Source organism: Pectinophora gossypiella, chromosome 17 (genome assembly GCF_024362695.1).
Source record: "Pectinophora gossypiella chromosome 17, ilPecGoss1.1, whole genome shotgun sequence".
Taxonomy (NCBI): Eukaryota; Metazoa; Arthropoda; class Insecta; order Lepidoptera; family Gelechiidae; genus Pectinophora; species Pectinophora gossypiella.
The window spans coordinates 10,087,852-10,110,825 of NC_065420.1; the positions used below are offsets into that span (position 1 = coordinate 10,087,852).

General features: G+C 37.9%; 3 protein-coding genes across 4 annotated transcripts in view; 1 reads left to right on the plus strand and 2 right to left on the minus strand.

The window, feature by feature from the left end:
• LOC126374666 (fanconi-associated nuclease 1-like) overlaps positions 1 to 8,421 on the minus strand; it is a 28,382-nt gene extending 19,961 nt beyond the window's left edge. Inside the window, exons 1-7 of the mRNA XM_050021367.1 lie at positions 8,374 to 8,421; positions 7,372 to 8,157; positions 6,350 to 6,619; positions 4,895 to 5,099; positions 4,276 to 4,506; positions 2,759 to 2,881; positions 1,228 to 1,453 (exon numbers count right to left, since the gene is read on the minus strand). Of these exons, the coding sequence (XP_049877324.1) occupies positions 1,228 to 1,453; positions 2,759 to 2,881; positions 4,276 to 4,506; positions 4,895 to 5,099; positions 6,350 to 6,619; positions 7,372 to 8,140 (1,824 nt within the window). The 5' untranslated portion in view covers positions 8,141 to 8,157; positions 8,374 to 8,421. The remainder of the gene's footprint in view (positions 1 to 1,227; positions 1,454 to 2,758; positions 2,882 to 4,275; positions 4,507 to 4,894; positions 5,100 to 6,349; positions 6,620 to 7,371; positions 8,158 to 8,373) is intronic.
• Positions 8,422 to 12,896: 4,475 nt separating this feature from the next.
• On the plus strand, positions 12,897 to 14,048 carry LOC126374629 (dynein light chain Tctex-type 5-B-like). Its single transcript, XM_050021318.1, has 2 exons — positions 12,897 to 13,132; positions 13,882 to 14,048. Exons 1-2 carry the CDS (start codon positions 12,897 to 12,899, stop codon positions 14,045 to 14,047), a joined length of 402 nt encoding a protein of 133 aa, XP_049877275.1. The 3' UTR covers position 14,048.
• Positions 14,049 to 14,306: 258 nt separating this feature from the next.
• LOC126374681 (synaptic vesicle membrane protein VAT-1 homolog-like) overlaps positions 14,307 to 22,974 on the minus strand; it is a 47,120-nt gene continuing 38,452 nt past the window's right edge. Inside the window, exons 5-9 of one of the 2 annotated variants that reach the window (XM_050021397.1) lie at positions 22,216 to 22,319; positions 20,958 to 21,013; positions 18,896 to 19,090; positions 18,303 to 18,513; positions 14,307 to 16,480 (exon numbers count right to left, since the gene is read on the minus strand). In XM_050021397.1, coding sequence (XP_049877354.1) covers positions 16,449 to 16,480; positions 18,303 to 18,513; positions 18,896 to 19,090; positions 20,958 to 21,013; positions 22,216 to 22,319 — 598 coding nt within the window. In that variant the 3' untranslated portion in view covers positions 14,307 to 16,448. Of the gene's footprint in view, positions 16,481 to 18,266; positions 18,514 to 18,895; positions 19,091 to 20,957; positions 21,014 to 22,215; positions 22,320 to 22,974 lie in introns of both variants that reach the window. The other variant, XM_050021396.1, reaches the window with a different exon arrangement.

Genomic DNA, 22,974 nt, shown 5'->3' on the forward strand with positions numbered 1-22,974 from the left:
ATAGCCGCGACCAACGGCTTAACGTGCCCTCCGAGGCACGGAATTATCTTACTTTTTCGGACAATCAGGTGATTCAAGCCTGAAAAGTCCTTACCAAACAAAGGACAGTCTCACAAAGTGATTTCGGCAATGTCCCCATCGGGAATCGAATCCGGACCTCCAGATCGTGAGCCTAACGCTCTAACCACTAGACCACGGAGGCTGTCAAGATAAATTAAGAAATTCTGATTACTAAATAAAGACAGATCTAAAGGTGACAAAAAACAATTATTTTTTCCTTTTTAAGTTATTTATGAATTTTAATCAAGAACAACATAATAAGTCCGACGTTTTACCAAGTTTTTCTACGACGTCTTAGTGTGCTTTTTCATACAAATTCTATAATAATTTCGTGTCTTGAAGTTTAGTAAAAAGTAACTAATTTGACTAGTTGGAAACTAGCCTATTGGTCTAACAGAGAGCTCAGACGGTGTACTTAGTTCATCTTGCGATGGATGTATCTGCCTACCCCAATTGGGATACAGTCGTGAGGTTGTTATACAATGTTTATGTTTTTCTTATAGCTTCTTTTCTTCTGCTATACAAGTTGCAAGCTGCAGTAATTTTAGGGAGATGAGACGTCGTTATGTAAAAATTGACGATTCAAAGTAACCTATATATAAAGATATATTTGAATGTATTACCGAACCATATATTTGGCTGAAGTCTATGGTAAACCCTCCTGAAATACGATACTTTTATTATAATTAATTGATAATTATACAGGGTGTTAGTGACATCGTAACGAAAACTTTGAGGGATGATTCAGACCATGATTTTAAGTTGATATCAGGTGGAATTTTCCATCGCAAAAGTATGGAACTGAAAATAATTAAAAAACTTTAATGAATTTTCCGACAGGAAGTTTCCGAGGGTGAGAGAAACCTAGCTTAGCCGCTGGTGGGGAGCGGAGGGTTGCCGTTCTATACGTAGTGTTATTCCTTCTTCTATATTCTTTTTTTTCTCTATCTTCTAGCTTTAAGTTAACTCAAACACGTGTGCGTGTTGTTTTATTATTTGTTTAAAACTAACTTGAATGTTGTATACGCCTGTAATGGTATAACATACGGTCATTGTCCGTTGAATTTTATTCATGTAATTTTTATGTATATACCGATGGTGTATCTTAAATAAATAAATAAATAAATATAACAATGATAGATTAGAAGTAAATATAAACCAACTTACATCATTATGTTCATACAAGCAACTGTGTAATATCAACGCCTTTTCAGCGTACCAATCCGCTTTCCTATGTTGTCTGAAAGTCGTGTTGTTAATCAACGTGGTGAGGATGTCCACAGCCAGTTCGTACTGCATCACCCTCTTCAGATCTTGTATGCCAGTCTCCAATATTTTAATGTATATGTTCGCTGGGGTGAACCTGTGCAGCCATTTTGGTAAAGATTCGTAGCTGAAATAAAAATGGTCGAGTCAGTCAGTGAAACGAGTGAGCCAAACAGTAAAGTTTACAATAAGATTCCCATTGACATTCAGAATTTGCTTTTCAACTGTTTTAAGATCCTTTTTGGAGGGGGGGGGCAAAATCAACCAAGACTGGTTCACCCTGGCCGCTAGCTAACATCGTATACCATAACATCGAATCGTTTTTTTTTTTAAGGGGCTGAGGGGTGCCACTTTGAGGTCTCGCACCTAAATATTTTGCGAGGGCCGCCACTGTCTCTACATAAATCTCGGTATGACACGTATTTAACGTTGCGCATTCATTAAAATGGAATCCAAGACGGACCAAAACATAGCCTCACGCCTGTAACCCAGTAGGGGTAACTAGAGATGCATAGTATACACCCACTCCTCGCCAGCTATGTTTAAGCCCCATGTTATTAGGGGGCGACCCCATTGCCACTAACCAGGCACAAACCTTGGAAACCACGTGATATCAAAAATCTATGATCCAAACGTGAAGTAGAATAGAATAGAAAAAGTTTATTATAAAAGGACGCCACACACAAAAAAAAACAACGACATCATATCAAATTCAAACAAGTCAAACACATATAGTCGAATAAGCCTTAGTGACTCGCGGTAACAAATATCCGGGGTGAGGTGAGGAAAGTGGGATTGGTGAGAGGCGGAGATTATCTATGATAGAAAAGAAACAACAATACTACATAAAAAGGCCTGTCCTTTTCGACGGATATCTTCTTCTGTCGTGTGGGTTGTGAGGTGGATTACCAACCCCATCAACCCTGGTGTCAGGGTTACTATTGAGCCGCCAAAGGCCCCTGACATGCCTCATGTAACGACTACTAACTTGCACCAGTAAGTAGTAAACGGGACCAACAGCTTAACGCGCCTTCGGAAGCACGGATCATCTTATTTTCGGACAATCTGGTGATCAGCCTGTAATGTCCTAACCAAACTAGGGACCACAAAGTGATTTTCGTGAAGTATCCCCATCAGGATTTGAACCCGGAACCTCGGGATCGTGAGCCACACGCTCAAACCACTGGACCACGGAAGCCTTCGGCGGATATGAAAATAGCAGTTATCTTAAAATAAAGTTAGGAGATATCTGCAGCCGACGCGGCATAGCAACCGCGCCGCGAAATATATCGATGGATTAGCCCAAAAACCATATATGACGTCTATCCACGATACAATTGGCTTCGTCTATTGGTCGAAATCCTCGATAGAATTCGAGCCGCGCACGGCTGCGGATATTTTTGCTCTCTTGTTAAACAAATAATTGTCTTACCTTTCCATCTCGCCTAGAGTGATCCTTTTATACAAATTGTAAACTTGTTTTACAATGTTACACTTCTCAACCACGTCAGTTCTTGTTAGGAAATCTTCGTAAGTGTCATGTGCTGTTAAGTATCTGAAAGTGGTATTGAAAATCACTACATAGTATAAAACAAAGTCGCTTTTTCTGTCCCTATATCCATATGTACGCTTAAATCTTTAAAACTACGCAACGGATTTTGATGCGGTTGTTTCAATAGATAGAGTGATTCAAGAGGAAGGTTTATATGTATAATAAATAACATCTATTAATTAGTGAAGAAATACTGTTATTTTTGACGTTTTTAATGTGATGTCGTAAATAATTTATTTTTTTCCTTAGCATTGCACCCGAGCGAAGCCGGGTCGGGTCGCTAGTCAATTATAAATAAAGAAGTTGGACTAGTTTCCAAATAAATCCAAGAAAATAAATGAGGATGATTTTGATGTCAGTGTAACATTTTTACTAAGTCAAAATAAAGGAAAGTACTACAGTTACTTGATCAACTTTGTTGTAAGCAGCTAATAAGGATCTGCCTAATAATTACTATTATTATTAATAATATAAACCTAATAGTACGGTCACGAGCATTAATATGTATACACTTTGGTATCATGTCACATTAACTTTTTTGACAAATTGAACTGTAAGTCTCACTAAATGTCAAATATGTTAGTGCGACAGAGTCCTAAAGTGGGTACATTATATTGCTCATGACTGTACCACCCGTGACGGCCCTAGGGCGGTGCGAGGTGTGCCACCGCACCGGGGGCCGAAAAATGGGGGGGGGGTCAAGCCAAAATCAACCAAGACTGGTTCACCCTGGCCGCAAGCTAACTTCATCCGGTTAGATTGCTCATACCGTGTGGCCGTAAACATTTTTTTTTTATTTTAAGGGACTGAGGTGTGCCACTTTGAGATCTCGCACCACCTAAATATTTTGCTAGGTCCGCCACTGAATACCACGTGTGTTTCCTGGAGAGTTAAAGGCCACATCGAAGCAATTCATCTAAAAAAGCAATATTGCAATTTGACATTTGCACATATAAAAGTGCGCAATTCAATAGCATCAAATAGCAATAATGCTTTTCTAGATCAATTGCTTGTGGCATTTTTAACATCCCTGAACGGTAAACTGTTATTAACTGCACATCAACATACATACATACATAAACTCACGCCTATTTCCCACCGGGGTAAGCAGAGACTATAGAATTCCATTTGCTTCGATCCTGACACACTTCTCTTGCTTCCTCCACATTCATAATTAAAGCACATAATAACGGGTTCTTACCGCGTTTAAATGGGGATATGAGACTCCCACACACATCAATTCCTCCACATTCATCAATCGCTTCATACACGCACGCCGATTCAGAGTAGATCGTACTAAACTTTTTCTAAGGACACGTCACTGCACATCAAAATTGAAGAAATTGGTGCCTACTTTATTATCTCATTATAAGATCACTTATTTACAGTATTTTTACCTCTGAAACTCATCTCTTGTCCGAAACACGACACTCGCATTATCCAGTTCCATATCCTTATCTATTGGATAAGTCTCCCTTTTAATTTTATCATAAATCAACACCAATTCCAGTCTTTTCTCCCTTATTATAGTGTAGTCCATACCTAAATACATGAGAATGTACAATTCATTCAGGGTGCGGCGTGCAAGATCTGACAATTTATAGCAAGAGCCAGCCTTTAAACGCATCCTGGAAAAAATACAGATGTTAATGGATATACAATTTTCGTTTCGGATATATACCGAAAATATTTTTTTTACGGTGACGGATATTAGATAATTTCGTAATTATAAAATACAAATAGGTAACTTTATTTATGAGGACGCAAAGCACGGAACTCTATTTTGACTATGCGATAAATAGAGGTGGTTAGAGGCTCATTTATCGCACCGCGCGCGATATACGTGAATTCAGAAGAAGTGAAAAAGATAATGAGAATTCTTTAAAAGAAATATTTAAGGTCGCCTGGAATAGATTGCTACTTAGCAATAAGGCTGCCTATTGTACTCTTTCTATTTCTCTTTTGTTTACTATTTCCTGTCTGCGCAATAAAGTATTTATTTTATGTTATAATTACATTTGCAGCACCCGTGCTGCGTTGGAACTCTTGAAGCCCGATAGAAAGTTGCTGATGTTAGTTTTCTGTTTGCAGAAGGTTGACAACGCTTCTATGGCACCTTTCTTTGAATTTTTCTTTATTTTCAGCTCTTTGCATATTTGCGTTAAATCATCTTTCTTCAATATAGAAGCATAATCGTTGAAAGTGATGTTTTCTGTGGTGTCTGGAATATAGAATAGTATATTATTATTTATTAGATCAGAAGTGTGCAATTTTTATCTTATATTGCCCGAGATCTTACATCGAACATGTAAGAACAACTTCCATCCATATATATATATATTGATAAAGCTGGAGATAAAATCTGGTAGAGTAGTACATGACTGACTTTTCACACATAAATAATATTTGTAAAACCACTTAATGTCTATTATTATTATTTATCTCTGACTACCCCAATCGGGATATAGTCGTGAACTTATGTTATTATTATTATCAAAAATCTTGCTATTCTCTTCACAATTATTAAGAGGGAAATCTAAATACAAGTCAATAAGACAAAATAACTTTTTCACCTCTCCAGCATGAAAAGGGTTATTGAAGAGCGAATTGGCAAGTTATCCAAGTACCTATAAAATTAAAAAGCTACTTTGCCTCTTGAATAAAATCAAATTAAAACACACCTTTCCTCACTGTTTCTAACATTTAGTGCGATTGGAGAAGGCAATGGAACATAGCCATACAGCGTAATCTTTGTACAATACTACTACATAGCTATAACTTATAAAACTTTTCTATTATGTATCACACTATGGCAAATTGTTTTATGTGTCATGCGTTTAAATCACTCACTGTGCTTAGAAGTGTACTTTGTAATCAATTGTAGACTACTTCAACAGTTTGTGATATAAATTCAAAAATATATTTATTCAGTAGGTAACATAGTTGCACTTTGAATCATATTTTTTTACATAACGAATGTCTCATCTGCCTAAATCTACTGCAGAAGCTGCAAAAATGTCACAACCTGTATAGCCGGGGAAAAGAAGCTGTTAGAAAAACCTGCACAGCCCTAGATATTCTTTACAAAAACATAAAATATTGGACAATTTAGTAGCTTGGCTGCCTAAATATCATTTCCCAGACAGACAATCCCATGCTTTCATATCTTCTAAGATAATCACTAACCTTATCATAACCTTTTTTACAAAGTTTCTGTTTAATCAGTCTTAAAACTGTTCAAAGGTAAATTCTGAATGTCAATGGGAATCTTATTGTAAGAACATAGTACAATGCCCCTTAAAAGATTTAGTGATCTTGTGCAATCAACTGACATGTAAAGCTGGCATTAGCAGAAAAACATCTCTTTACCTTCTTATTGTACATTTTTTTCTTTTTCCCTCTCTAACTTGCGATCGGTCTTGCTTGCTTTGTTGTACAAATAACTATTAGAAGAAACAAAGAAATGCTTACCTGAAACAAGCAGCTTTTTCTCTAGCAATGATTTCATCGCCTGCTGAAAATCGAACTTGTCTAGGGGATCATTCTCTTTGGAACATATAGTTGAAATTTGTTCGTGTTGGTACCACCCTTCTTTGCGCCAGTACAACCGGCAGACAAGACGCATTCCCGGCTTCACCACTTGTAGGCAGTCAGTTAGAAGTATCTGAGATTCCTCAGTTAATAGCTTTCTCATAGACACTTCATTTAGAAACTTGTCGATAATTTCTAGAAGGAATATGGCTGGAATTTTAATAATGATTTATTAGATTTGTTAGCCATAATATAGTTCGTTCGCTGAGGAGCTCGGTGGCGCAGCGGTAAACGCGCTCGGTCTGCGATTGTTGAAGTTAAGCAACTTTCGCAAAGGCCGGTCATAGGATGGGTGACCACAAAAAAAATGTTTTCATCTCGAGCTCCCCCGTGCTTCGGAAGGCACGTTAAGCCGTTGGTCCCGGCTGCATTAGCAGTCATTAATAACCACCAATCCGCATTGGGCCCGCGTGGTGGTTTAAGGCCCGATCTCTATCCATCCATAGGGAAGGCCCGTGCCCCAGCAGTGGGGACGTTAATGGGCTGATAGTGATGAATATAGTTCGTTATATTCCTGGGTATATACTTAATTATTATACAGAATAACCCAGTGATGTTAGTGACATCATAATAAATACAGAGGGGGCCGATTCAGACCATGATTCCAAGTTGATATCAAGCAGAATTTCCTGTCGGAAAATTTATAAAATTTAATTATTTTTAGTTCCATGCTTTGTGATGCAAAATTCGACTTGATAGCTACTCAGAATAATGGTCTGAGTCATCCCTCAAAGTTTTTGTTACAATGTCACTAACAATATTTTGTCTTCAATCATGTGTGTTGTTTATACACATAATATAAATAGCACAGGCCTCTCCTCAATTATACTGGATGGAGTAATATTTATATAACTGTTAATGAGCAATGTGTTCAAAGATGTACAATAAATATGAACACTCACTCTTATCATCCATGCCATCACATGCAGCAGTGAACAAATCTTCTTCAAACAGTATCCTGCAAGGCTGCCTGCTTGACATCTCCATGCCTAAACTTCTCTTTGCTGTATTGTGAGTTCTTTTAACAACACTCCTTTTCTTGGTTGGCGAAAAAAACTTCTCTTTAGCCCTTGGACTTATACTTGTTGATGGTTGAGAAGATTGTGGTGTAGATGTAACTTTAGATTTTTGAGGAGTTTGGTAATTATGCAACTCTTGCCGTGTGTCTTCACTATTCTCTATTTCAATAGTTCTTCGAAAGTTTTTAACAACACTTGGTGTATTATTATTACCCTGATTTGTTTCAGCGTTACAACTATCTAACTCTGTTTTTGGTACAAGACTCTCCTGTGCAGTGTTTGGTGAAAAACAAGGAGTGAAGGTTGGTGAAGGTGAGTCATTTATAAGGGGTCTTGTCAGATGATTAAGATTTTTTTCAGGACTGTATATAATAGTGCTCGTAGACGATTCAGACGTTTTTTCGCTTTCGCCAGAGAGTGTAAGGTCTACTACACAAGAATTCTCCCAAATGTTTTCCTCATCACTATGTTGTACATTTTTTATTTCTTTACTTACTTTTGGACTTTTGGTTGGTGTTATCGGCTTTATCAAACTCAAACTACGTTTCTTAACCTTTTTGGCACAGATATTATGTTTTGCTTCCAGTGATGGAGGACTAGACCTACTTCCTTTCATCTTGAAGTAGTTATCAATAAATGACTGACGACTCATTATGAAATGTAGAATTCCTATAGTAAATAACAACAAAATAACATTATGTATTGTCGCACAAATAAATATAACACACAAAAAAGTGTCAGCACTGAGCAACTTAAGGGAGTAACACTATACAAAACATGCAAACCGGTTCATTTTATTTCAGGGTTCGCCCATATAATATCAGCAGGGCAAGCCGGTTGTTTTTTTAGAAAGTGACTGAAAGTGTAAATATTAGGTAAATATACATAAAAATCGTAGATTATCGCGCGGGGTGCGAAATTTACGAATCGGAAACGTCACATCAGGAACAACCACAGACTAGTAAGAGATACTACGTATCAGACGAACATCTCTAGTACTAACGTTTTGTTTGATTGGTTTTAATGATACATGACAGTTGGTTTTTTTTTAATAATCGAATTTTACTTGGCAAAGGACTACGCGTCATGCGGCATAGTGTACAGGAGTAGGACGTTCAAAAGAAAAGGTCTTGTAACTGGAATCGGTATTATTCTACAGATTTTAATTCGACTTTGAAACAAGTAAGTACTTATTTCAAAGTCCCAGATAAACGTAAAATCTGTAGAAAATAATACCGAACCCAGAAACAAGACCTAATGACCTCTTTTTTTAAGTTAGGGCTTGGTTCGTAGGGTTAAAAACATGTGAGAGATTATTCATTAAATTATTTATTTTTTAATTTTATACAATATTTTTACGTAATGCAAGAAATGGTTTTTACATCGGAGGCACACACTTCTTTAGATTTAGGCGGGATAAATCCATGCCCTTTAATATGCGATTTACACACAAAGAGATTCAAAAGTTCACTTCTTGGTGTATCTTTTAAATTAATTTAGTTTTCGAGACACTTCCGCCACTTATTGAGTCTTTTCTCGGTGCATGGAAAATGATGCAATGAAAACAGCACCTGGTCACGAATTTTTGCAAACACAGCACTCGCGATACATTTTCGAAAGAAAATACATGCGAAAAGATTCACTGGGCTTTGTATTACAAGATAAAGTGGAGAAGATAAGCACAAATACACTTCACTCGATCACACAGTTTGTCATCTGTGTCGGCCATCTTTGACAGTACACCGGTAAAGATGGCCGATAAAGATGGCTGTCACCGCTAACCAATCACAGGCCAGCACAATTTGTCATACATCGTTAAAAAATATGGCGCCTATCGACAACATTCGTTCTACGCAGATTTCACGGCGTGGGAACAACCACAGACTAGTAAGAGATACTAGGTAGGTACTACGTTACGTATCAGACGAACATCTCTAACTTTTATTTGATGGGTCTAATGATACGTGACAGTTGGTTTTTATTAATAATCGAATTTTACTTGGCAAAGGACTACGCGTTAGGCGGCCTAATGGACAGGAGCGGGATGTTAAAGAAATAAGGTCTTATAACCGGGATCGGTATTATTCTACTGATTTTAATTCGACTTTGAAACAAGTAAGTACTTATATCAAAGTCCCAAATAAACGTAAAATCTGTAGAAAATAATACCGAACCCGGAAACAAGACCTAATGACCTCTTTTTTTTTCGTAGGGTTAAAACGATGTGAGAGATTATTCATTTAATTATTTATTTTTTATTTTTTTTTACAATATTTTTTGCGTGTAGCAAGAAATGGTTCTTGCATCGGAGGAAACACTTCTTTAGATTTATACGGGATAAATCCGTGCCCTCTAATATGCGATTTACACACAAAGAGATTCACTTCTTGGTGTATCTTTTAAATTAATTTAGTTTTCGAGACACTTCCACCACGTATTGAGTCTTTTCTCGGTGCATAGAAAATGATGCCTTGTCGGTAATTTTTGCAAACACAGCACACGCGATACATTTTCGAAAGAAAATACATGCGAAAATAGATAGGTACACTATTTTTATTGAATATTCCGATATAATAACACTATCGTGAATGTTTTCCAACTAAACTAATGCGATCATTAACAACAAAACACCACTTCGTATTAATTATTTAGATTATTCAATGAAGAAAGCAACCATCCCGTTTGCGTTCCCGCCGATAAAGATGGCTGTCACCGTTAACCAATCACAGGCCAGCACAATTGTCATACATCATTAAAACATATGGCGCCTATCGACAATATTCGTTCCACGTAGATTACACGACGTGGGAACAACGACGATCACAAAGACCTTGTATAGAATAGACGGAGCATATTTAAGACGAAAGAAAAACATAGGTTTTGTCTTTCGCACTCATGTGAGCCGTCATAAGTTAAAAAGAGATAAATATACTATCGTCGTAACGTCTTTTGTACTCGTGTAGCGGGTTTGTTATAGAAACGTACCTATAGTATATGTTTTTGTATCAGAACCACTAGTGCCGTTCCATGTATTTATCGACATTATTATTGGCTAAATATTTCATGTTAGTCCAAGATCTAAAAAAATATATATTACAAATTGAATGATTAATTAAATACAGAAATAACGACCTAGTATCCATACCTGGGTGGGTAGAACCACAAGTAAATTAGTTAAAACGATACCTATTTGTACCCTGGTAGAAAGATACCTAAGAAGAACCGTACGTTGCGGTGACAGATTCAGAACCACTTATTCAACGTAATTATCATGGACAAACTTGTTAAAGGTCAATTTATCATTTTTGAATCTATGTCATTTCGCAAGGTGTTATGGCCGAGGAGGTCGAGGACGGTCCATCTAGTCCACATATACTATAGTATCATTTTAATACGACATTGCGGCCACCCTTTGGTTGCTATAAATCACGTACCTACCCTTTTATAAAAATTAAATACACGTTTTTCATTGACTTGACCGGAAATCGAATCGGCTCTCGATACAAGAAGTAGACGACCTTCTAGTATATTTCGGGGATTATCTCAATGCGATTAAAGAATAAAAGCAAATACTTCTTTATAAGATTTTTATTCAATATAGTTAGAATACAATGACTACGAAGCACTGAAAAATTCCGACTTTTGGTGATAAAAAAAAATATTTCCTCTTGTTCACTTTCTTTAGAAGTGTATAGTGTCGGCTCTGGTCGTTATAACTTTACCTGCAAGAATGGCACATATTAACGTGGAGCACACAAATACACAAGCATTGCATGTTTACACATTGCACATAGAAGGAATAATCACAGGTAATTACAAAAATAGTTATTCATACTAATTATTTATAGAAGGAATAATCACAGGTAATTACCAAAATAGTTATTCATACTAATTATTTTGTGCAATAGAGAATATTTGTATTGTATTGAAATATTTTTTCCATGCTAATGTAGAATACAAAAACGAAATAGCTGCAAATTTATCTATAAACTTATAACTAAACTTAAACTCACCTTATGTGAGATATGTGAGTGAATATTGTTGGTACTGCATCTCTATGTAATATTTTTGTTTGGTATCCTGCTCGATAGAAAGCAAGATACATCGAAATGTAATTAGCACAGGCTTAAATAAGGAGAAGGCGTCCTTCAGAAGAGAGAATTATCTCGTTTCATGGTCTGAATCTAATTGTTTCTTAATTTCTTGTTTCGTAAATTAGGATATTTAGGAAATCTGGAAAATACAATATCTTTATGTAATCTTCATCCAAATCGGAAACAGGTCGAAAAATAAATTAAACGTGAATAGAATAACGCAACATGTAGATGTTACATTCAAACATAATATTATGTTATCGATATCAAAGGACAACACTACTTATAATACTTTGGGTACATGATCTGTCAAAGCTGATTAACGTAAAATGTGAAATCAATTATTTGTACAAATGTGACGGCTTTGCTGAAAATATGCGTCTGCATCGTGTTTAGGGCTCAATAAACTTTACAAAAACCAGACCAGGTAATGTATTTCTTGCACACAAACATGTATTATGTGGTCGATAACTTACCCATGGTGAGACATTGTTTGATCGTTCTCCATTATAACACCCATTCTACTCTCACAACCAATAGCTACGCAAGCCATGGTTCATAATGAATAACTATTTCACAGATTGTTTATATAAAAAGTTAAAATAATGTCCCAAAACACCAAAAAACTAACGGCAGGTTTGGTATCCAGCTGACTACCACAACATCTCAAAACGGTAAACACTGACGTTCTAGACAGCGGTGTTTGTCTATGTTTGTTTCTTTTTTCCACAGAGATTGTTGCCATAGGGAAGAAAGAGAGCTGTGATAGTTTGATCGTCACTCTAAAATATTATCCGTCTATTCTATACAAGGTCTTTGGACGATCAAAATGTCAAAACCAAAACCGTCAAATTGACTTCTTCTTTTTAATCTTTTCCAAGGCTAAGTGATGATTAGCATACAGCCAAATGTATCGGCGCCAAATATGAAAATTATTTGAAAATTTCACACCTACTTTTAGGAACCAACTAGATTTTGTATACCCATTTACTTCGTTGCTACCTTTTCGTAAATAAAATTATGTCGAAAGAATATAATAAAAGGACTTCGCTGTCTCTTCAAAGAATAAGTACTTTAAGTAGGAGAACAAGTGTGAAACTAAGACAGGTAGGTACATAGAACAATACGGGCTACCGGGGCAGGTAACATAAGTATAAATAGCATCGACTACTTATCAAAGTACGTGTTGTACTAATAAGATGATACGGCGAACTATTCCTTTCAAATCATACGTATACCGTACATTCGTAACTTAAAACCATGCGTGATCAATATAAATTTCAAATATCGAAGTATTGATCAAACACTTCCAAAATGTCTGACCCTCCTCCAGTTATTACCCCTAAACCAAAACAGGTGCGAACCCACCAGCCTACGTACCAGCTGAATCCACGAAAACGATTTGACGAGGAGACGGTGAAGAAGATCCTCAAACAAGTCGTGGACCATGAGTTAGAAGAGGTCGAATACAACGACAAAATAGTTTCCGACTTGTCTGTTTCCCTGGCCGAAAACATTCGCAACGCCGTGAAAGAAGAAAACTATGACAGGTCAGTACCGAGTGACGTTTTAATTCATCGAGCAAAAAGAACAAAAATGCAAACTATCTAAACCAAACCATAATAATGTATATTCTGCCGTTAATAGTGGGCATCTCGGCTCTGGCCTGCATTTACTGTAGTTGTTGCAAAGGGAATCGTTGCTAATAGTTAATTATAATGGGTTTTAAAATGGACGAAATGACTACGGTTAGTTGTGTTTCACTTATTCATATTCATGCATTAGTGTCGGCAGAACATAAACACATATCAAACGTCACTAACCGGAAGTGTTTTATAGGGTGGCACCAGTGGTGGCCCTAGCAAAATATTTAGGTGGTGCGAGGCCTCAGTGGCACCCTTCAGCCCCTTCAAATACAAAATTTTTCGATTACTTTTCGGCCACCGAAATTTACCTATTTAAATCTTCGGTATGAGCTTTGTGTGGCCGCAAGTTTTAGTTTCTATACCCCCCCCCCCCCCATATTTCGCCGCCCGGTGCGGTGGCACACCTCGCACCGCCCTACGGCCGTCACTAAAGGCAAAGGCTTTAAATGCATGCTGTCTAGATGAAGCACGGAGGAGCTTCACCGAACACCCACAACAACAGGATTCAAACTTAAAGTTACATATAAGTACATTTGTCTATTAGATACAACCAGTTGCGTAATAAGTACCGCGTTATTTTTAAAATATGACCAGACTAAATGAATGGCAGGGTTGATAGAGCGACCATACATTGAATGTACTTTGCTTTTCAGATACAGGATAATAGTGATCGTGACAATCGGCCAGAAGCGGCAGCAGGGGATGCACATGTACCACTCGTTCCTCTGGGACTACGAACGTGATGCATTCGCCTCACACTCCTTCGAGAATTGTCATATCTTCGCCCTCGCTGTTGTCTACGGTATATATTTGGACTAAACATGACGTCATATTTAAGTTTGTTATGAAAAAAAAGTAAAATTAGATTTTTAACTTTGATCTTTAATTGTACACGCTTGTAGTTCAGTTTTTAGGGTTCCGTACCGTAAAGTCCGTTCGTCTGTCACCAAGCTATTTACTAACATTCATAGAGCCATTATTTTATACTGCAGCGACGTCGTCTGTTCAGCAAAGACTTTTTATACGGCTGTATAATTTACAGGGAAGGTAATGAAGGTTCATAAATAAAAGACTCCAATAAGCATTTTTACAGATCATACATATTTATTTATCCATTTCATAGTATAGATATCACACTGGCCCGCCCTTATAAAAATAAATGTGTAATACAATAACGACCCAGCCTAGCAGCGGACGTGGCGTGACCGCGCCGACCCTCACGTTGGACCTCAGCGCATAAACATTGGCATCATAGATACTAACCTACAACAATTTGGACACAAACTTGAGCGCGGTCACCCCACCTCGCGAATCACTGTTGATTTCCATCAGTAAAATTTATCTTAGGAGAAAATTCAGAGATAATCTAAACCATTATACAGGTCGATATACACAATTAATTCAATAAGTAAGTATAATGTTTACATTACAAGAAATTCGCACATATTTGACACACAAAGCGAAGAAGATTAATGATAAGGAGACTAAGATATTGGTCCGAGACACTGAAGCGAGTAGTATCCGCGTACAATAGGGAACTAGCACCAAGCCACCGTACATAAAGGAAGCAGCGTGAGCGGCCCTGCCAGCGCGGCCTGCTGCCGCTCGTGGCTACACTACAAAAGCTAGCTAGTGGGACGCAGTCAGGTCGCTGATGCTTGCTGTACCTCACAACCGAAGGCAGACGGCTCTACTGGGACGCTTTACAAGTCAACCGTTATGAACACGCTCACGCAGAATGGGCTCGTACAAAATGTTGTATAAAGGTAAAAGATTATAAAAATGGTAGCAGTCTGTCGAGCAAGTCTGTTGTCGGAGCCAAGCTGCGTGCGCGCCGCTTGAGCAGCATGTGGAGTGTGGAGGGCGGAGACTCGGCGCTCCGGACTGCATCAGCCTCTCAGTACACATAGTACATCCACATGATATGTTAATACAGATAAAACATTTATATAGTACTGGGTACATATACCTATAACCATACTGTACATCATGGCGATAAATCATTACTTACAACCTTACGAAAATTAAGAGTAGATAAATATAAATGATAGTCATATCAAAAGAAATGCAGTGAATATTGGTATCAAAATATTATCCTAATATACATTGTGTGATTGTGTATGTATGATTAGATATGTGATATTTGTGTAAAGATACATAAAAAGCATTATAAAGAGTCGTTACAGTTTGTTTATAAAAATATAACTTACATCAAAGGTGATAATGAGCTTATACGTAGCCACAAAAATAGTTCACAGTTTGCTCTAAGCTCGTCCGGCCGCCTACCGTTGGGCGGCCGAGGGTCTTCCATAGTCCACATAATGACCGGTGCATCAAAATAAATTCCGTGAACTCTTTTCTTAACTAGAAAATAATTTACAAAACTACAGTATAAAAAATACAAAATAATGCATTTAAGCTCGAACTAAAAAAATAATGTCATGTAAAGGCAGCATAAAAATACCGCACAAACATCTAGCATATCTACTACAAAATATCACACGTAAGGTTAGATTGTCAGGAGTTCGAGTGGAGCAGACGTGTGGAGAGATGCGGCGCGGCGCCTGCGGTCTGGGCGCCTGGGCGCCTGGCGCTGGCGTGGGCGCATGGGCGCCTGCGCGCCTGGGCGGGGTCTCGTGGGCCAAATTTTAAACATTTACTAATAAAATATTAAAGCTTAACATACATAAAGATTAAGCATCTCTGCACCTTACGATATATAATAGCCATTCAAAATAACTGCAGATTAAAATATCTCATCTTAAAAATAAAGTCTTAAACATTAAACTATAAAAGACTTGTAAGTTTCGAAACAATTCTTAACTTAGGCCAAAATTATTAATAAAAGAATCAAAAATACAATTCATTGTTAATTTCGCTGTCGTATTTCGAATTACCATTTAATTTGTAACTTAATAGAATGTGATGTGTTGGAAAACTTAATTAAGAATTGGTACGACAGGGTTCGATGTTGCGGTGTAGCAACGTGGTTGTGAGCCACACATACGAGCTCGCTAGTCCGGGTGTCCGGTGGAGAGCTGGACTGGCGGGCCCGGCGGGGATCGGACGAGGTCGTACTCAGGCTTGTGTAACGCAATGAACGAGGCAACATATTGTGGCAGCGGCGCCGACGTCGGCGCGGCGCCGGCGCGGGCTCGAGCGACGACTAAAATTAATCAATTGCGGTGGTTTGTCTGGTTCACTTCTCGGCGGAAACAATTCAGCTAGACTCCTTCTCTTTCTCCTTGGACTCTGCAAGTTCACAACACAAACATTTAGCGGCCGAATATTTCGACAATGATTCATAGAAGTTAGTAGATACAAATCGAGACTCGAGGCAAAATAATGCTTGTTTCTTATTTAAATATTATTTTTCATACTTTACTAGATGACCTGGTGAACTTCGTGTCACTCTTTTCTGTATTTTGTCACCGTTTAAACCTTCCCTGGACTTCTACGAATATTTCAAAACTGAAATTAGTCGAATCGGTTCAGCCGTTCTCGGGTTTTAACGAGACTAACGAACAACAATTCAATTATTTTACAATACAACCGTTTTTGGCGGTTTCATACATTATAGACAAACTACCTTTTACAAGTTAGGTGCGTCTTATATTCAACAAAACTCAAATCATCATTATAACTATTAACAAACGAATTATGGAGTATATTAATTGCCTCTAATGCATTAATCATGCTTTAATATCTCAAATGCGTAACTAATTTATCCTAGTAGGCAATATGTATAAATATATAATATTATGCGCGGCATATTCTATGGTAATACTAATTCTTAATATTATAATGCGTGCTGCATACAGAGTCGAGATAGCGGGAAGACCGGACACGGGTGCAGGTTTTTTTTGGTGTGACTTATTGTATGTATGTATACTCTATATTAATACGTAACATGATTATAGTGACTCTCGTCTCGTGCGCAGATCCATGATATAAGAAAAATCGGGTACCTATGCGCAACACAGAATAGATTTTCCGCAGAGGGCATTAACTACTTGGCCGGGGGTGCGGATATTATTTGCGATTACATGCAAATTCCCGCGCTCCGCTCGACTATTATACAATATACATGCCCGACTCTGTGTGTAGCAGGCTTAAAGGTCTTAAGACCCGCCTTTTGACCAAGCTGGCTAAACGTACTCTCGCACAGCCTTCAGATATGCTTCCATGGTAATTATTTTCTTTTTTAATTTTGAAAAATTATTACAAATTGTAAAAAGCGTGATGTAAAATGCTACATTGAATATATTACTCATAAAATATACATAAAATAGTGCATTTTTTTCGTGTTTTACATGATATGCTATACGGCCAAAGAGCTAGGCCAGTGAAGATGCATAAAAAAATTCAGATGATGAATGAATAAGCAAATCTAAAGGCTGGTTCACACGCCGCCGAAGTGCGCTTAGCCGGCGAGCGTGCGTAGTTACTTTAATCTGAATATAATGCTAAAATAAAAGCTTTAAACTCACATGCAGAGGCGGTAACGGGAGCATTCCGGGAATCCAGAGTTTGTATGAAACCGTGTTTGAGCATAGACATTGGATAGATTACTGGGTCAAAGAAAAATTATAAAATGCTAATCTATAAATAAAATACAGTCGAATATGCTCAAAAAGCAATCTCATTTTATTTTTGACTTATTTAAGAATTACGTAACAAAGATTTCGACGTTTAAATTTTGTTTGTGGATGACGATTTTCATACTTTCATACAGACAGATTCCATAGAAATGTATCGTTGACGTTTCGGAACAATATACTCGTAATATCTTATTGTTGTTTAAATTCGCCTTAACTAAGGCATGCAATGATCTGAGGACCATACAACCTTGGCTTTCGTAAAAAAAAAAATAAGTACCTATATAATTTATCTAGCCTATTCGAATATTACAAAATTTCCCGTTTCCATTAGGTACCACCTTTGTATATTGAGCTTAAAAAATAAAAAAACTACGTAAATATGTTCGTAGATAAAGCTGCTACGCTCTACGCATGCCTGGTCTTAGATCGGGACTGACCTTCGTCGCTGTTACCGTTACTGATGGGCTCCTCACCATTCTTGTCTCCGTTCTCGGCTGGCTTCTTATCTTCCTCCTTGGCTTCCTTATCCTTCTTGTCCTCGGAGTTCTCTTTGGCTGGTTTCTTGTCTTTGCCCGACTTGCCCTTGGCCGGGGTGGCGGGCTTCGGCTTCGGCTCCAGGGACGGGTCCAACACCAACTTGCCGATGTTCTTGCGGTCGTGCATCTTTTGCATCGCCTCACCGACCTTTGTGCAGAATTGAGAAAATAGGTAAGTATCATTTTGTCATAAATGTGTTTTGATGTTATAAAAGACAATCAAAGTAAGTAAGAATTTATTTTGCCCCGAATATAGTGAAATAATTATATTACTTATAATAAATAACATGCAGTCGACCATAAATTCACGGAGTCCAGGCGGCCATGTTGGGACAGCGGCTGTTGTAGGTCGATTTCCTCTTAAAATCGATTAAAAATAACAGTACCTACAGATGGGGTCAACAAGCTGCTTGACCTTACCCTCGAACGAGAAGATGTGACCGATGGCGCGACACACGGTCTACACGCCCTTGTTCGAACAGCAGGTATCACAGGATGTTTTGAAGTGTATGAAAAAAATGGCAACTCACGTCCTCAAGCGCCCAGGTGGAGTCAACCAGCGGCTTGACCTTGCCCTCGCCCCACAGCGAGAAGACATGGTCGACGGCGCGACGCACGTAGTCAACGCGCCCTTGTTGGAACAGCAGGTGCCGCAGGTTCAGGCCGGCCAGGCTCTTGTTCTCGTCAAACAACTTGATCGGAGACACCTTGTCCACTTGCCACCACTGTCGGGAAATTAGTGTGTTAGCCCCGCAAAACAGATAAGGCACTGCATACCTAAATAATATTAAGCCTTAATTTTATTTAAGTGGAGAAATTACATACATAAACAGCCTATATACGTCCCACTGCTGGGCACAGGGGGGGGGGGATGTTGGAGCATACTCCACCACGCTGCTCCAATGCGGGTTGGTGGAGAAGTGGATAAAATTAAGCCTTAATTTTATTTAAGTAGGTAGGTAACCTAATTTTAAGTTTAACAGTTCTGAAATTCTCTCGCTCTATCCCTTACTTACACTTATTGTAAGATAAGGACGGCACTTATTACGGTCGTACAAGAAAAATTTAAGATTTGATCGCCAAAATCGGCCCCACTGTACGTACGTACGTAAGAAACCTATCAAGCGCGCGGTCAAAGGAACGACGAATTGGACACAGCTTATTGAAACTCCTTCTAAGAATGGAAGTACAACTAAAATAAAAAAATACTCATCATTTCTCAGTCTAATTGTATGCTTATGTACTTAGGATACAATATCTATTTACTTAAACTCAAATTATAAGTTAGGTGTCTGCGGTACGTTGATAACTTCGAGAATAGCAACATGATCCTATGTAATATTTTTGAATGAGTACTCAAAGGACTCTAATGGGAAAACATAAGTAATGATGATAGGTTAGAGAGCCTCCACATAGACGTCATAATAATACAATAAGTAATAGCAACGTAAATGAATATTGCAATGGAAGCGAGCGGCGACACGACACTCGTGCTATGCATATTTTATCAGGGGCTACAGATACGGAAAGGGGAAATGTCTGCATTTCTGCCCCCTTCGAAAGAAATGAAATACACTGTCTAGCAAACAAGGAGATATTACCTATTTAGGGGCAACAAGGGCAAAAATAGGGGTAAACAGGGAAACCGGTGTCTTGAATAATTCTATCGGATTCGAGTTTGAATAGGCAAATGTTGAAGTTTTTTGTAACAAAAGGGGATAAGTACTACCCTACTCTTAAGATATAACTACTGCATAGTATTCTACGTATCATAAGTTATTTTAGAACGACACAGAAAAACAAAAAGTAAAAATACTTACTAGATAAAAATCTGATCTCTAAAACCAGAGACTCACCTAATAATCCATAATGCGAAACTGTGTGTGCCTGTTTGTTTGTCCGTCTTTCACGGCAAAACGAAGCAACGAATTGGCGTGTTTTTTTAAGTGGAGATAGTTGAAGTGATAGAGAGTGACATAGGCTATTTTTTGTTTCTTTCTAACCACCCACTTCCCTAAAAAGGCGGATGGAAGTTTGTATGGAGCATTCCACAATTTTTAAGGTAGAAAGCTAAAAATTGGTATGCGGACTATTTGTGACTAACAAAAAAATCGTGCATATTTTTTTTGGAAATCTGCCCCCAACCCCTTCAAAGAGGGGGTGACATTTCATATGACACTTCGCAGTTTACAAGGTAGGAAGTAAGGTAGGAAGTGGGCAGGACACATAGCGAGGAGAATCGATGGCCGATGGCGCGGAAAGGTTCTAAAATGGCGACCACGTGTCGGACGACGATCAGTGGGTAGGCCCGCTACAAGGTGGACCAACGATCTGGTAAAGGTCGCGGGAAGCCACTGGATGCGGGCAGCGCAGGACCGATCGTCGTGGAGATCCTTGGGGGAGGCCTATGCCCAGCAGTGGGGGTCGTACGGCTGATGATGATGATGAAGCTATAAATTGGTACATTAGGGAAGGGGAACCGTGTTACACTGAATTTAACGCGAGCGAAGCCGTTGGCAAAAGCTACTGAAGTAATAAACGTTAGGACCAGGTTTTATTGTGGATCAGATAATAAAAACGTTTGGTACTCACAGCACGCGCGGCGCTGAAGAAACTCTTCGTCTCCCCAGTCACGATGTTAGATGATCCTGTGATATACACCATTGTTTCAATACAGGGAACAAAAATGCACTTTACAACTACAGAAAGGACATTTCTTTATCGGATAGTTAGATCTATTAATTTCGAAGTACCTCGAGTAAATAATTATTTGGGAGATAGAACTTTAAAACAGAGACTACCTAACACCTACCTACCTATAAACTAGTGAGTTTATAGGTAGTACACAGGGCTAGTGAGCCCACCTAATTAAATTACTTTGGAAAAAGCAACCTGTGACGTCATAAAAAAACGTAACAACATGTCGTTCTTATTATTACATTGTTCTTTATTAAAATTCATAAATAAGTTAAATTGAAAAAAGAAAACGATTTTTGTCATCATTAGATCTGTCTTTATTTAGTAATCAGACCTTTATAATTTATCTTTCACCTAGGAAAACCCAATTGACATTGATCTAGCTCTGGGTACTATTGTAACTAACCGGACTTTATTTGATTATTAAGAAAGAAAAGAGGAAGATTTATCTTGACAAAATAAGAAAATGAGATGGCGGCACGGTGTCAGGTGACATTTAATTCCATATTATACCAGATGCCACTTATACATAAATATATTATACCAGATGCCACTTATGCATACAAAGTTTAGTATTCCAGGATAATTTTCTTAAACAGGTAATTCGCATTTTATGCGTGATAGCGTCTGATTTATCGTGATGCTGTTTACTGTGGCTAAGATAATAAAATTGTGATAAATATGTAATTATAAGTTACTTCTTTTTGCGTTCGTTCGCAACATTACATCTATAAATAAGTAGATACTTTATTATTTATTTCACTCACAACAACTATCTTTACAGGCTAACCTAATGCGACAGAGTTGGGGACTTATTTATACATATTTAAAATTAATACGGTTCTAAAAGTAGTCTCTGCACCCTGTCTTCGCCTTACTCCTGATAAAGGCACTATATTACGTATAACTTTTTTTCAGTCTGTCATGTTGTTCATACATGAAAATACGAGTTACTTGAATTCACGTGTCCAGAGATTGTTTTAAAGGCAATTTTTTTAACGTGGTTGAATGGCGGGTACCAATGATTATACATAAATATATCCGTTAATCACTATGGGGAGCGCTGAGAGATACGAGTATTTAGGTAACAATTTCAACTTTTTAAGACAAAATTCCTGAGGGTGTCCAAGTGGTTTCTTTATAAACAACTTACCATAAAGGATGTATCGGCCCATGGGCTTCAGCAGAGAGTATCCTCGGTTGCACTCCTCGCCGCAAAGACAGTCCAGCACGATGTCCACGCCATCGGGGGAGATCCTAATAATAAGGTTAATGATTATTTAGAAGATAGGAATACGTGGAAATAACCAATATTAAGCAGCCAAATTACTGAAACTGTGTTACATGTTTTTTTATGAATGTCTAGGTCCCTGTGCCGAAGTATTTCGAGCTATTTTTCCTCGGTCATAGAGGTTGTAAGAAGCTACAGTAGTTTTAGGCGGATGAAACGTTCGACAAAAAAAAATGCAAAAATTGACGATTCAAAGTTCAAAGACATGTTTGAGTTTGAATTGTGGGTGAAGAAGTGTTTAACATTCAACTTATAAGGTATATTAGGTTTATATGCGAGTTTGGGAGAGGATGTAGTCATAGAATGATTTCAATTTCACGTGCAAAGTGCAAAGGACATCACATTTATCTTACAAAATTGCCTGCAATTTGTTTTCTGGCGAAGTGTACTCCCTCCCTCAGTCTCTATTGCATACGTGATGTAAGTATTTTAAAATTTATCAAATACCTACTTAGTAGGTACTTCGATATGTTATCTTCACCAAACTGAATCCATCTACAATAGAGTTCTATTCAGTCTTTGTGAAAATTTCTCACTAGATATCGTCTGCGAGCCACGAGATGAAACGTTATATTATTACCTCGGGAAGGAAACTTTACTATATTGACGGTCTCATCGTCT